The sequence below is a fragment of the Giraffa tippelskirchi genome, chromosome 14 (assembly GCF_054371585.1).
Source record: "Giraffa tippelskirchi isolate mGirTip1 chromosome 14, T2T-mGirTip1v1.2.pri, whole genome shotgun sequence".
NCBI classification, from domain to species: domain Eukaryota; kingdom Metazoa; phylum Chordata; class Mammalia; order Artiodactyla; family Giraffidae; genus Giraffa; species Giraffa tippelskirchi.
In genome coordinates, this window is record NC_137288.1 from 49,181,973 (window position 1) to 49,195,501 (window position 13,529).

The following is a 13,529-nucleotide window of genomic DNA, read 5'->3' on the forward strand; positions in this document are numbered from 1 at the left end:
GATTTTTGAAGCCTGTATTTGAAATTATCCAAGTGAATGTTAAAGGTTAATGTAAACTTTGTTTGTTAACTACATTTGAGGTGCATGTAATCTGCTGTACTTATGTTTACTCTTGTAGCCGTCTGATTCTAGTCACATTACAAATGATGATGAAAGATTTCTACATCATCTTATCGCAGAGGAGAAGGAAAAAGATGGCTTTACTGCTGTGGTTATCACAGGGGTACAACCAGAACACATACAGTACTTGAAAAATTATTTCCATCTTTGGACCAGACAGTTAGCGTAAGTATTTACATTTGATCCAGGACATGTTTCTACTTATCTTTTTTTAAGATAGAAAATATTACAGATACATTGAAACCTCTTGGCTGTCTGCTTTGATCATATCCCATTTCTTCCCTCAGCATAGGAACCATTACTCTGATGTTAGCTGTTAAAATGGTTCTCTATTCTGTAAATATTTACTGGTCACTTGGCTTCCCCAGGGGCTCAGCGGTTAAGAATCTGCCTGACTGCGATGCAGGAGCCACAGGAGATGCAGGTTTGATCCCTGGGTCAAGAAGATCCCCTGGAGAAGGGAATGGCAACCCACTCCAGTATCTTGCCTGGATAAGCCCATGGACAGAGGAGCCTGGTAGGCTATAGTCCATAGGGTCACAAAGAGTCAGACAGGACTGAAGCAACTTAGCATATATGTAATACATTGGTCATTACAAATAAGAGGCCCATGCTTTTTGACAACTGTGATAACATTTAAAATAAACTTAAGAGTTTATCCAATTCAGCTAATCAATTCCAGATCCCCCTTTTGTGCTTTTGCTATTCAGCATGGATTATAATCCATGTATTTTACTTATTTTTTTTGGTCTGCCTCCCACCTTGGTATGTTTATTGTTTTTTATGCAGTGTTATATCCACAGTGTTTCTTGTTGTATTGTAGCTGCTCAGTAAAAGTTACTCAATGAATATATTGAGTCTGTTAAAATAAAAACATGCATATGTGCTATATGAAATGAGTAATCTAAAAATAAATCTTTGTGTATCTATTTTAGGAAAACTTTTAGGGAGTACATATTCTATTAGATCAAATCAGAAGTATATATATTTAAGGTTGTTAAGTTTTTTTCCTCTGTAGTTATATGGTATAGACTGGATTGTTCCCATAATTTGTATTAGCCTGAATTAGTCTCACAAAAGTGGGTATGCTGTACAAAATTCATGTTTTTAAATAAGGTATCTTTTCATATTTTTTCTACTTATTCACAAGCTGTTAAGATTCTGTTTTCTACATAAATATATGTTAACAGTTAAAAATTTTTATGAAGAAATAAATTTGATTTTAGGAATGCCTTTTTTCTTGAATATTGATGTTTATTGGTCCTGTAACACAAGAGTTTTAAATAGGACTTTGGACTGTTTATTAGCTGTTTTATTATTTCTCTTAACTGAAAGAACTCAGTGTACATAATAACATAATTATAACATAACTCTTGTTCTTAAAAAGAATGACATGTAACTTTAACTCTTCGTTGAAACATACACTTGGTAAGCTGTTTATAGCACACTTTCTTAGTATGCTTGTAAACTTACGATGTTAACACTTTTCAGATGTCTGAAGGAAGATCTCAAGATTTTCAGTGATTTCTTTTTATTTTAAACTAGGACAATTAGTGTAATTTTAAAAAGATAAAATTCGTATGAAGGAATATTTAATACTACTGCTTGAGGAATGATTGCAGATGGGCTATGTGATATGGAGGGATGTGAATAATTTCCCCAGAGTATAATCTTTTTAAACATTTTCCAAAATAAAATAGCAAAAATGTTTGAAGTGGTGGTTTTTGATGGGATGATGTTGAATTTATTAATTTTAGGAGTATTGGCATAAAATTGTTTCATTTCTACAGGAGAAGAGAGATGAGAGAGAATGATTCTCTCATGTTGGGGACATACGTTAAAGATACCCAATTGTGTATACTCCCTGATATTTGAGCCTTTTCTAGAAAATCCCTGACAAGTAGATTTATAGCCTCTTACCTTGTAGTTTTAGTGGGTTTTTTTTGGTAAAATACACTCTAAGTATGTGGGATTTGAAGTTGAAAAGACTTGGCTTGAATCTCCTTACACTCTAATTCTGTGACCTTAAGTAAATTATATAATTTTCTTGCATTCCTAACTTATAATGAGGGGAAATAATACCTGAATCTCATGATGTTTTTACCATTAAATGGTTTACTATGTTTAAAAATGTGTGTGGCACCTAGTAGGTACTGCCAAATGGTAGTAATAAAGTTTTTTTGGTGGAAGATTGGATGGATTGTGGTTTTATGTGAATTAAAAGTATAAAGTTATTCTTTTATATTTTAGGCATATTTATCATTACTACATCCATGGTCCAAAAGGGAATGAAAAACATACATCAAAGGAAGTTGGACCTTTCAACAACATTGATATTGAAGTAAGATAAAATTCTTTCTTAAAGTGTTGTGAGGTGTTAGGCCTATGTTCTAGCTCCAAGGTAATCTGGATAAGAAAAGTCAATCAGTAAATAGGCAACGTCTCTGTGCCTGTCTTTTACCAAACTACTTCTCTAGTTTGATGTCTAAGTAAAGAGATTATTCCTAAGGTGTACTTTTCTGGATATCTTATTTACCTTGGTATCTGGTTTCTATTTTCTGTCTTCTGTAGAGATATGAGCCATTACTGAATGTCATGTCTCAAAAGCAGGGAAGAAAAAACATAAATAGTTTCCCTTTTGTTCATAGAAGTCTCTTAATAAAAAAATAAGTAATATTTAGAAGAACAGAACATTTGAACATTGAGTTCTCAGTATCCTTGCTCACATGTCAGGTGGAATTTCGTGTATGTCTTTATCGTACTTCCTACCTCTAGGGCTTCCCAGGTGATGCCAGTGGTAAAGAATCCACCTGCCAGTGTGGGAGACACAAGAGACACGAGTTCTGTCCCTGGTTCGGGAAGATCCCCTGGAGTAGGAAATGGCAACCCACTCCAGTATTCTTGCCTGGGAAATTCCATGGGCACAGGAGCCTGGTGGTCTACAGTCCATGGGGTCGCAAAAAGTCGGACATAACTGAGTGTACAGACAGACACACCTCTAGCAGGAAAGCTTGAATGAAATAAACTCATGACTTATATACCCTTCAGCTCTTTCTTTGCTTACTTTTAGTTTTTTAGTAATATATTTCTTAATTAAGACGCTCCTGAGACCTATTTAACTGAGACCTTGAAATATATATGTATTTCGTTAAGCTAGATGATTATTTATACAAATAAAAATAATTTTTGCCTTTTTGTTGTTGGATCATAGATGAGAACAAAAGTGCAGTTGCTGTTGAATTTAATTATTTTTTTTTATTTTTATTTTAGATTTCTATGTTTGAAAAGGGGAAGACACCTAAGATTATCAACCTGAGGGAAATACAAGATGACATGCAGACATTATATATAAATACAGCAGCCGATAGTTTTGAGTTCAAGGCTCATGTTGAAGGAGATGGTGTAGTGGAAGGGATTATCCGATATCATCCTTTCTTATATGATAGAGAAACCTACCCTGATGACCCATGCTTTCCATCAAGTATGTTAATCTGTTACCTTAGCCACAAAAATACAAAGCTGTGATTTAGGATAGTGATTTATTTTCTTAATTATTAGTTAGGCTTAAGGTTAGATAAATTTTAAAATGTTTTTTCCTCATGCAGGTCTTAAGTTGTTAAGGTAGTTGTAGTTTTTATAATTATTAATTTTTGTGTATATTCACATCCAGATAAAGCAATGGCGCTAAGAAACGTTATATGTTCTTATATGGTACTTCTCTTACTGAATTGAACTTTTAGCTATGTACTGCATAGTAATCCTTTATATATTCCCCATGTTGTCTTCCTGTTATCTTTGTAGATATTTATAAAGTAGTTTTAAACTTTATGTAGTCACATTGGTTTTTTTCTTTATGCTTTCTGATAGGCCTTGCTGCAGAAAGGCTTCATACATCTCATTTTTTTATAATTTTTTTTTTACAGATTCTGTAGCTTTTATCATTTTATGTTTATGTCTTTAATATACCTGTAATCTTTTTTGTTTGAGGATTAACTTAACATTTTCCATGTGGGTTTCCAGTTTCCTGAATGTTATATATAAATATCACTTTCATAATAATATGAAGTTCCCATAAGTACATAGAACCTAGATCGTTTGCTATAAGGCATTGATATGTTTTGTGTTTTTATACATGAATAATATGTCCTTTATAGTGAATCTCTTGTCTTTTATAGTGTATATTGATATCAGTAGGACAAGACACTATTGTTCTTTTTTGAGAAAATACATAATTCCTAATCTTTTGCTCTTCTAGATAAACATTGGAATCACTTTGTACTGTACTTTGAACAAAAATGTCTTAATGGGATTATTGGGATCACATTCAATTTTCATAGATTAGCAGTGTTACATTTTCTCATTCAGATTAGTTCCTTAGTATATCCTTAGTATTGTGAATTTTGGAACCAGATTTCCTGATTTGAATCCTGTCTTTGCCACTTTCTATTGTGTAAAGTTTGACAAACTACTGCTTTAGTATCTGGAAATGGGGAATAATAATTCTTATAATAATAATAATTCTTGCCTCATAGACATGTTGTAGGGGTTGAATAAGAAACTGCTTCTAGTCCTTAGAATAGTACCCGACTCTGTTTAATAAGTGCTCATACATATTATTACTGACTCTGCCTCCCATGCAGTCTCTGGCCTGTTTTTCATTTGTCATTTGTGATTTTGGTATGCTTAGAGACAAAAGATAAAGTTCTTAAAAATTATGTCTTAAAATAATAGCCAATTAATTGTATGATGATCAGAGGGGTTCTCTAAGAGCAAGTGAAATGTTTTGATTGGAAGGAATTTTACTTATGAACTTCTTGTGAAGATTTTTTTTGGAGAGTTTATTAGGGGTCGGGGGAATGACTTAATGCCAGAATAACTGAGGTATTACTATATCAGGATCATAATGCTTGAATCTAATTTATCTGAATATATGAAATGGTATTACTGACATAGAAATGTGGTAGACAGTTGTGCTTTATAACAGGATATAACTCTAACTGTATCATAATGTAAACTTGAATTAGTATTGAATTAGTATTGAATTGTAAACTAGAATTAGCTTGGACAAGCTAAGCAAACTTGCTGTTTCTAGACATTGTAGATTTTCCAGATGATTTTTATGTGAATGTACTGGTTCCGACAGAGTTGTGAGACATGATTTAGGTACAGGATTCAAGCTCCCGTGTTTATAAATAGGTTTTGCAGATGGCAGGCTCAGTAGCTAGTATAGTAACCCTAACACAGATTCATGAATATGTAGTTATTGCTTTTTAATGAGAATCACTGTTGGTAATGTGGAGCCACTTTGAAAATCTGCCTTTTTGAGGGCAAACAGAATAAAGGTACTTATAGGTTTTACAGAACACAGTGTTGAAGAGCATAAGAATTTTTGTTACCATTTCTTCGTAGAAGCTTTAACATTTCATTTATGGAAATTGATTTCTCAGTGGTAAAAATTATTTGTTCCACTTGTTCCTTTGTCCTAGAATTAAAAGATGAAGATGATGATGATGATTGTTTCATAATTGAGAAAGCAGCAAGAGGGAAAAGGCCTATTTTTGAATGTTTTTGGAATGGACGGCTAATACCATATACATCTGTTGAAGAGTAAGTTCTGATTTTTGCTGAGATTACATTGTTTTATGATCTTATCTTTTTACTAACCAGTATTTTGTTCTATTCAAGCTTTGACTGGTGTACTCCTCCTAAGAAGAGAGGGCTTGCGCCGTTTGAGTGCTACAATAGGATATCTGGTGCATTATTCACTAATGACAAATTCCAGGTCAGCACAAATAAACTGACCTTTATGGATCTTGAGCTAAAACTGAAAGACAAGAACACCCTTTTTACAAGGATTTTAAATGGACAGGTATGATTTTAAATATCAAGTTTTGAATATTTGCAGAAGTGTTCTGTTTTAAGTTCAACAAAAGTCACTTGTAGTGTAGATTTGTACTGACAGTTTGCATACTTTTCATTTTATTTACTCAAGAGAATATAAATTTTAGTTCATGAGCATTTATGTGTTCACTCAAAAATTTCAAACTGATTAGCTCTTACTGGGATAAAACTTATCAGATCTTCATCAATACCTTGACGTGGTGAATAGAATCTCCAGAAGCATGTCTGTTTGCTAAGAGCACATAAAAATTTTATCTAATAGAGAGACTTTGTTTGTATATTAGTAACCTAAATATACAATTTTAATCTAACTTTGGGGGTAAAGTTTAGGTAGAACTGTGAAATACTTTGGGCTAAAAGGTGATTTGAGGTTGATCACTATTAAAATCTGCTTTAATCAATAGAAAAAGAATGATTTTTTTTTTTAAAAAGTTGAGTGGAGCTAGTGTACTTTCCTTTTGCCTAAACACCTCAGAAACTTTTACTTGATGCTACTCTTTCAGTAATGTTAAGTTGCCAACAGATGGGTGCACGTATTCTAGACTTAAAGTTGCTGGACAGTAAACACAATATATAACACAGTATTTGTGTATCCCTGTAAGATGTTGACATTCATTTTGCTCTTAATAAAAAGGATTCTGAATCTGATGTAATTTTATCTAATACAGATGAGGGCTGAGACTGAAACACAGCATAAAAATTTGGTAGGCAGACAGTCTCATTCCTAGTTAATAATTTTAATACTGTTGTCAAGTTGTCAAAGTGACAACACTAATTTACTGATTCAGGAAGGAGTTGGTACCTGGGAACAGATTAGGGGAAAAGTTTCCTTGAAAAATATATGCCATTTTTTGGTGTTTACCATGTACATATATTTCTTATTTGAATAACTTTTAAAAATCTAATTTCTTTTAATGATTAATATACTGGTCATCTGACTGCAAGTTGCAAAAACTTAAGCTGAAATCAGTTTTAATTTTGCCCCATTTTCATTTGGAAATGGTGTATTGTGGAGTAAGGTATACAGAGGAAATGAACTTCTGTAACTTTATGCTTTGTCTTCTGTGAAAGCATGTAATGTAATTATCTTCCCCTACTCCTTCTCCTAAAGACAAGCATTAAACCAGTATATAGCAGCTTACACTGGAGTGTAAATCTCTAGTGTCTCTCAGTAGAGTGAAGGATAAGCAATAACACATTTTCTTCTTATGTATTACAAGAAAGCAATTTTTATTTTATGATCTATTTTTGAATAAATGTATAAAGCATAATTTTTTAAAAATGTGTTTTGCCATAGCTATGTTTCTCAACCTTTTTTTCACTGTCACCTTATAAAAGAGCCTTTTTTACCTTTTCTCCCCCAAAACCCCCCCAAGACATTTTAATACCGTAGACATACCATATCTATGTTTAAGTATGTGTTTAAATCTGTGCTTAATATGTATAAAGCTTTTTATTTCCCTGTTGGAGTGTGTGTGTTTCACATTAAGAAGGCTTGCACTTACCCTTTTCCCCTAATCAGTTAGTTCTCCTTTTCCAAGGCAGGCAGTGTTTATCTTTTTTTTGAGGGGTGGGGAGGTGTATCCTAGGGTTTAAAATAGGGAAGGAAATCTATGTTGATACTGACCATTGAAACCTTAGATCCAAGCGTGTGCTCAGTCGCTTCAGTCGTGTCCAACTCTTTGTGACCCTATGGACCAAGGATGATGGCAAAGATTTTCTTTCTTTAGTAGTATGTTGATAGAAATCTAAATTTGTATGGGAGAAAGATCCATTAAAATATTTTAGTTTTTTATTTGGTTTTCTGGGATGGGTGGGTATTTGGAAGGAAACATGAAATGAACAAGAAGTGTCTATGGTTGTATTTGTTTATGAGTAGCTAAGTTTTGTGGAACATTTTAAAATTTTACAGGAGCAGCGAATGAAAATTGACAGAGAATTTGCTTTATGGCTGAAGGACTGCCATGAAAAGTACGACAAACAAATAAAATTTACCCTTTTTAAAGGAGTAATTACACGTCCTGATCTTCCTTCTAAAAAGCAGGGCCCCTGGGCCACTTACTCAGCAATAGAATGGGATGGAAAAATATACAAAGCAGGACAGCTGGTAAGTTTAACTTATTTTTAGGTTTAATTTTTAGTAGAATTTGAAACTAAATTAGAGTTACTAGAATTTGTCAACAACCAAAAATAATGTATGTAGTCTTGTCTCCTTAGGAGCCAGAAAAGAAAGGAAAAGCCAAATTGGTTATAACTATGTAATTTGACAGGACATTAAGGGAAAAAAAAATGATTTTTACCAAAGGCTCAGTTAACAAAATTTTTATTGTTTCTTGTACTTCACTTTACTCAAATAGAAAATCTGGTTTGTTTTTTTAATGTGATATGAAGAAATGGTTTTTCATCAAATTTTTGAGTGTCTGCAGCTTGTAAGTTACTGTGCTGTTGATGGCGTTATGGCGAATATAGAGATCTAGGGGTGTCCTGCCTGAAAATAGAGATGACCTAAGAATAATCATTGAAGAGAGAGAATGAATAGTGCTCTCATAGTTTAGAAGGAGAGAATTTTCTGACTTTGGATGGGCCTGGAATAAGAGAGTAAATCACGCAATTCTTTGTGCATGAGGTGACTTTTGTGTGGGACTTAAAAGGGGTAGTGGCTCAAGTTTACAGAGGTAATTATGAAGGTAACTAATTTAACTTTACATTGCTCAGTTGTGGTCTGACTCTCTGCAACCCCATGGGCTGGAGCCCACCAGGCTCCTCTGTCCATGGAATTCTCCAGGCAAGGATGTTGGAATTGGTTGCCATGCCCTTCTCCAGGGGGTCTTCCTGACCCAGGGATTAAGCACAGGTCTCCTGCATTGCAGGCAGATTCTTTACCCTTTGAGCTCCCCGGGAAGCCCAGAGTGGGTTTATTATGAAGTGGGTTTATTATGAAGGTAGTAATAAACCCACAAATGTGACACTCTCATCATATAGCAAAAGCTTTGGAATCAGATGTGGTCATTGTGAAGTAGTGAGTGTGGCTTGAGCCTGCTTTTCCAACAGTTAGAAGCTAGAAAATGAAAAGGAGGAGCTGACAGAGGAGAAAGAAAGGGATAAGATGGTGAGAGAGAAGGAAACCAGGAGAATAAGGTATCTGTGAAGTCAAGTGGCAAGTTACAAGGAGGGAATGATCAGGAAAAGCAGCAGAACTGAGTTGCTGCAAACTGTTACATGTGAAGAGAAATAGTTCAGAAGTTAAATGAGGCTGGAGGATAGATTGGATGTAAACTCTTGCTGTCCTTGTAGTTGAGAAGTTTTGAATTGGACTAGTGGAAATTATCCCTGGTGTTTTCAGGCCAGGTAAAGGGGAAAAAAAATACAGACAAGTTTTGAGCTAATTTATTGGAAACAAACAATAACTTTGTAAGTCACTGTTCACAGCCTGCAAGCAACATTTTATGGGGATGTGAGACAGCTTGCATTCATTTGAAGGCATTATGGACCTTTTAAACACATACATAACTATGACATTTTTGTATGAAGAAGCCACTGTCTTTTCAAAGATGTTACAAATAAGTGGAGAGCTTCACAAATATAACTTTATAGAATGCTTTTTTTCATTAAATTTTTCTAATAATAGATGCTGGGTTTTTCCCCTTGTATAAAATAATTCTGTTAAGTAATTGTTAAACCTATTTTTCTAAGTAAATATTAATATATTAAATCCCCGTTTTAAAACTGAATGTTAGGTCAAGACAATCAAGACACTTCCTCTCTTTTATGGAAGCATTGTGAAATTTTTTCTCTATGGTGATCACGATGGAGAAGTATATGCTACAGGAGGAGAGGTTCAAATTGCAATGGTAAGATCCCCAAATAACCCAAAATATTCTTCAAAGTCTCTTGGTATTACTACTTTATTTTGCTTAATTCTTAAAATATTATGGATACAGTATTCTATTTTGACTTGTATTTGGTTTTTCCATTGGTTACAGGAGTGGTAGCATGAATTTTTATGTTCCATATTTGATGTTTTTAGTTTGTAGAACTTAACATCTTTGTGCCCAGTGTTTAACAAATGTTACAATATTATTGCCAATTTCACAGTAATTTTAAAATGCACATTTCATTCAAGGCCCATAAACATAAATATTGGAGCCAGACTTCTATCTCAAGAATGAAAAACAAAACTAGAGTGGGCTTTATCCTTATGAAGAAGTGTTAGTTTCTCAGTTGTGTCTGACTCATTGTGACCCCATGGGCTTGTAGCCCACCAAGCTCCTCTGTTCGTGGAATTCTCCAGGGAAGAAGGCTGGAGTGGGCAGCCATTCCCTTCTCTAGGGGATCTTCCCAATGCAAGGATTGAACCCTGGGCTCCTGCACTGCAGGCAAATTCTTTACCATCTGAGCCACCAGGGAGGCCCTTTATCCTTCCTTATACTATGCTCTTGTTAAGATTTGAATGGTATTTAATTAGGCCTAGGGTGTTTATCTGAAAAATGGAAATAAACACTGTGGTGTAATATAATAATAGTTATTATGATTTATCTACTTAATTAGGGTAAAAATATTTTTTTGAAAGAAATCAATATTCTTGTTGCAACTAAATTTAAATCGCCTTTTGAAATGTTGGTATAAATTTTACTTATTCAGGAACCTCAGGCACTATATGATGAAATAAAAACTGTGCCAATTGCAAAGCTGGATAGGACAGTTGCTGAGAAAGCTGTGAAAAAATATGTAGAAGATGAAATGGCAAGGTAATTTATGTTTCAAGATGCATGGTAAAAAATGAGAAAATTGAAGAGGAATTGTCCTTTTAGTGATTATTGAGTGTGACATTATGCTTTTGTATTTAGGCACGTGTAGTCTTAGATGTTTGTACTGTGACAAACTTCTTGCTGTTAAAGAAAAAAATGAGAGCTCTAGCTATCAAAACAGAATCCTGTATTTGTTTTATAGAAAAATAAGCTTACACTTACAGTGAAACTGTTATCAGCACTATGATTAAGTTTGTTAAAAAGCAACGACTTTGTCCTGTAACTAGAAGAAAATGGTGAGAGGTAAAGATAAGAGCAAAAGAAGTAAAATGTTGAAAAACAAAACTGTGGCTTTTGTGTAGCTAATGGTGCAGTTATTTTGATTCTTACTGAACTCACTGGTAATTCTTCTGTTTGTAGAGTTATCCTATCTCCCAAAGGTAGCTTGTACTACAAATTAATAGAAAAATCTCAAAAAAGGGGGACAATTCCTATCTCTTAACACCAAGAGATTTTGTTTTTCTTTGTAGCCACAGCAGTGATTAAGGCTTTGGAGTATTAATCATACGAAATTTCAACTATTAAATTACAACTATTAAAGTTTCTAGTAACTTTTATTTTTAAAAATAAGACCATAATTAACACATTTCATGAAACATTAATATGCTGTTTTAATAATAGACTCCCTGATAGATTGTCAGTGACTTGGCCTGAAGGAGATGAATTATTGCCAAATGAGATCAGACCTGCTGGAACCCCCATTGGTATGTTTTTGGTTTTTCTTATGTGTGTGTGTGTATTTTAAATACTGAAAAAATGCTTTTCTTTTCCAACATTTCATGGTAAAAAAAAAATGATAAAAAATTAAAACGCTATATGAAGACCTAGCAGATTGATCAGATTCATTGGGTGTAACTAAGATGTTCTTATTTTTAATTTTGGACTGATAGGGGCATTAAGAATTGAAATATTAAATAAAAAAGGGGAAGCGATGCAGAAGCTTCCAGGAACAAGTCATGGAGGGTCAAAGAAACTCCTGGTTGAGCTCAAAGTTATATTGCACTGTAAGTATACATGCTAATTTGTATTTTGGATCTTTATTGTTGTTTGTAAATGTATAGTACATATTTTAACATCTTTGTGGAATTATTGATGGCCTAGCAATCTGATAGACAGTGCTTTGAAGTTAAGAGTTTCCAAAGTGTTACAAATAATTCATTTTTTAAAAACTCAGTTGTTTTCTTAGGGTTTTTTTTTTTTTTTTAACACTTTATTCTGAATTTTCCTATGGAGGCAGCTATGGGCTAAAATAAAAATATGATGTGTATGCATATGAGTTTGTACTGAATAGGGATTTAGATTGGATAATCCTTAAGATGCCTTCTAAATAAAAAATACTGTGTCTCTGAACCTATGGGTGAGAAGTACTTGTTTCAGTTGAGAAACCTGGCCCACTCTTTGTTAAAGGGAGAAGAACTACACATTATCACTCATCTTGTATTTTCCTAACTTGAGTCATCTTGTAATTCTTGTCTCTTGTTTTTGTCTTGACCACCTGAAAGTATTTTCAATATTTGTTTTCAGTAATCTGTTCTACCACTATATACTTGCATGTCTGGTCCATGGATTTTACAGATACAGTGTTTTATTCACTGTGTTTTTCTTTCCAACATTTATAAACAAGTCAGTCGTAGTGTATACTTTCATCATATAAATGTTTTTTTAGCCTCAGCAGCATTGAACAATTTGACTAATTCATTTTACTGCAGTACTCTCTTTTTGGCCTCTCTGACACACTGTTCTGTATTCCTCCAGGTTTTTTTTTTTTTTGGTGGCTTAAAACAGCATGTTTATTATCTTACAGTTCTCTAGGTCATCTGACTGCTGAAATCAAAGTGTCAGCAGGATAGCAACCTTCTGGAGGTTGTAGGGAAGGCTTGCCTTTCCAGTTCTAGAAGTCACCAACATTCCTTGGCCTTGTGGTCCCTTCCTCCATCTGCAGAGCCAACAGTGTAGCTGTCTTCCAACCTCTTGTAACTCTGACCGTCCTGCCTCCCTCTTATTTAAAAAAACAGAAACCCCCCACAAAACTACATACAGGCATCAGTTCAGTTGCTTAGTTGTGTCCGACTCTTTGCGACCCCATGGATTGTAGCACACCAGGCATACCTCATTTAATTGAGCTTTGCTTTATTGCCATTTGCAGATATTGCATTTTTTATTGATTGAATGTTTATGGCAACTCTGTGTAAAGCAAGTCTGTTAATGCCATTTTCCCAACAGTATTTGCTCACTTAATGTCCCTGTGTCACATTTTGGTCATTCTGGCAACTTTTCAAACTTTTTAAAAATTACGTTTGTTATGATGATCTGTGAATAGTGGTCTTTGATGTTATTGCTACAACTTGCTGAAGGCTCACATGAACATTAGCATTTTTAGCAATAAAGTACTTTTTAATTTTGACTGTGTGGATCACAATAAACTGTGGAAAATTATGAAAGAGATGGGAATACCAGACCACCTGACCTGCCTCTCGAGAAACCTGTATGTAGGTCAGGAAGCAACAGTTAGAACTGGACATGAAGCGACAGACTGATTCCAAATAGGAAAAGGAGTACGTCAAGGCTGTATATTGTCACCGTGCTTATTTACCTTATATGCAGAGTACATCATGAGAAACGCTGAGCTGGATGAAGCACAAGCTGGAATCAAGATTGCTGGGAGAAACATCAGTAACCTCAGATATGCAGCTGACACCA

The 13,529-nt window shown here is 34.2% G+C and overlaps 1 protein-coding gene across 3 annotated transcripts in view; it reads left to right on the top strand.

Moving 5' to 3' along the window:
• Positions 1 to 13,529, top strand: part of SMCHD1 (structural maintenance of chromosomes flexible hinge domain containing 1) — a 108,123-nt gene that overhangs the window by 24,406 nt on the left and 70,188 nt on the right. For all 3 annotated transcript variants that reach the window (XM_081561891.1, XM_081561893.1, XM_081561892.1), the window contains exons 8-17: positions 119 to 285; positions 2,371 to 2,461; positions 3,391 to 3,601; positions 5,607 to 5,727; positions 5,806 to 5,989; positions 7,934 to 8,128; positions 9,759 to 9,872; positions 10,663 to 10,769; positions 11,451 to 11,533; positions 11,720 to 11,833. In XM_081561891.1, the coding sequence (XP_081418017.1) occupies positions 119 to 285; positions 2,371 to 2,461; positions 3,391 to 3,601; positions 5,607 to 5,727; positions 5,806 to 5,989; positions 7,934 to 8,128; positions 9,759 to 9,872; positions 10,663 to 10,769; positions 11,451 to 11,533; positions 11,720 to 11,833 (1,387 nt within the window). The remainder of the gene's footprint in view (positions 1 to 118; positions 286 to 2,370; positions 2,462 to 3,390; positions 3,602 to 5,606; positions 5,728 to 5,805; positions 5,990 to 7,933; positions 8,129 to 9,758; positions 9,873 to 10,662; positions 10,770 to 11,450; positions 11,534 to 11,719; positions 11,834 to 13,529) is intronic.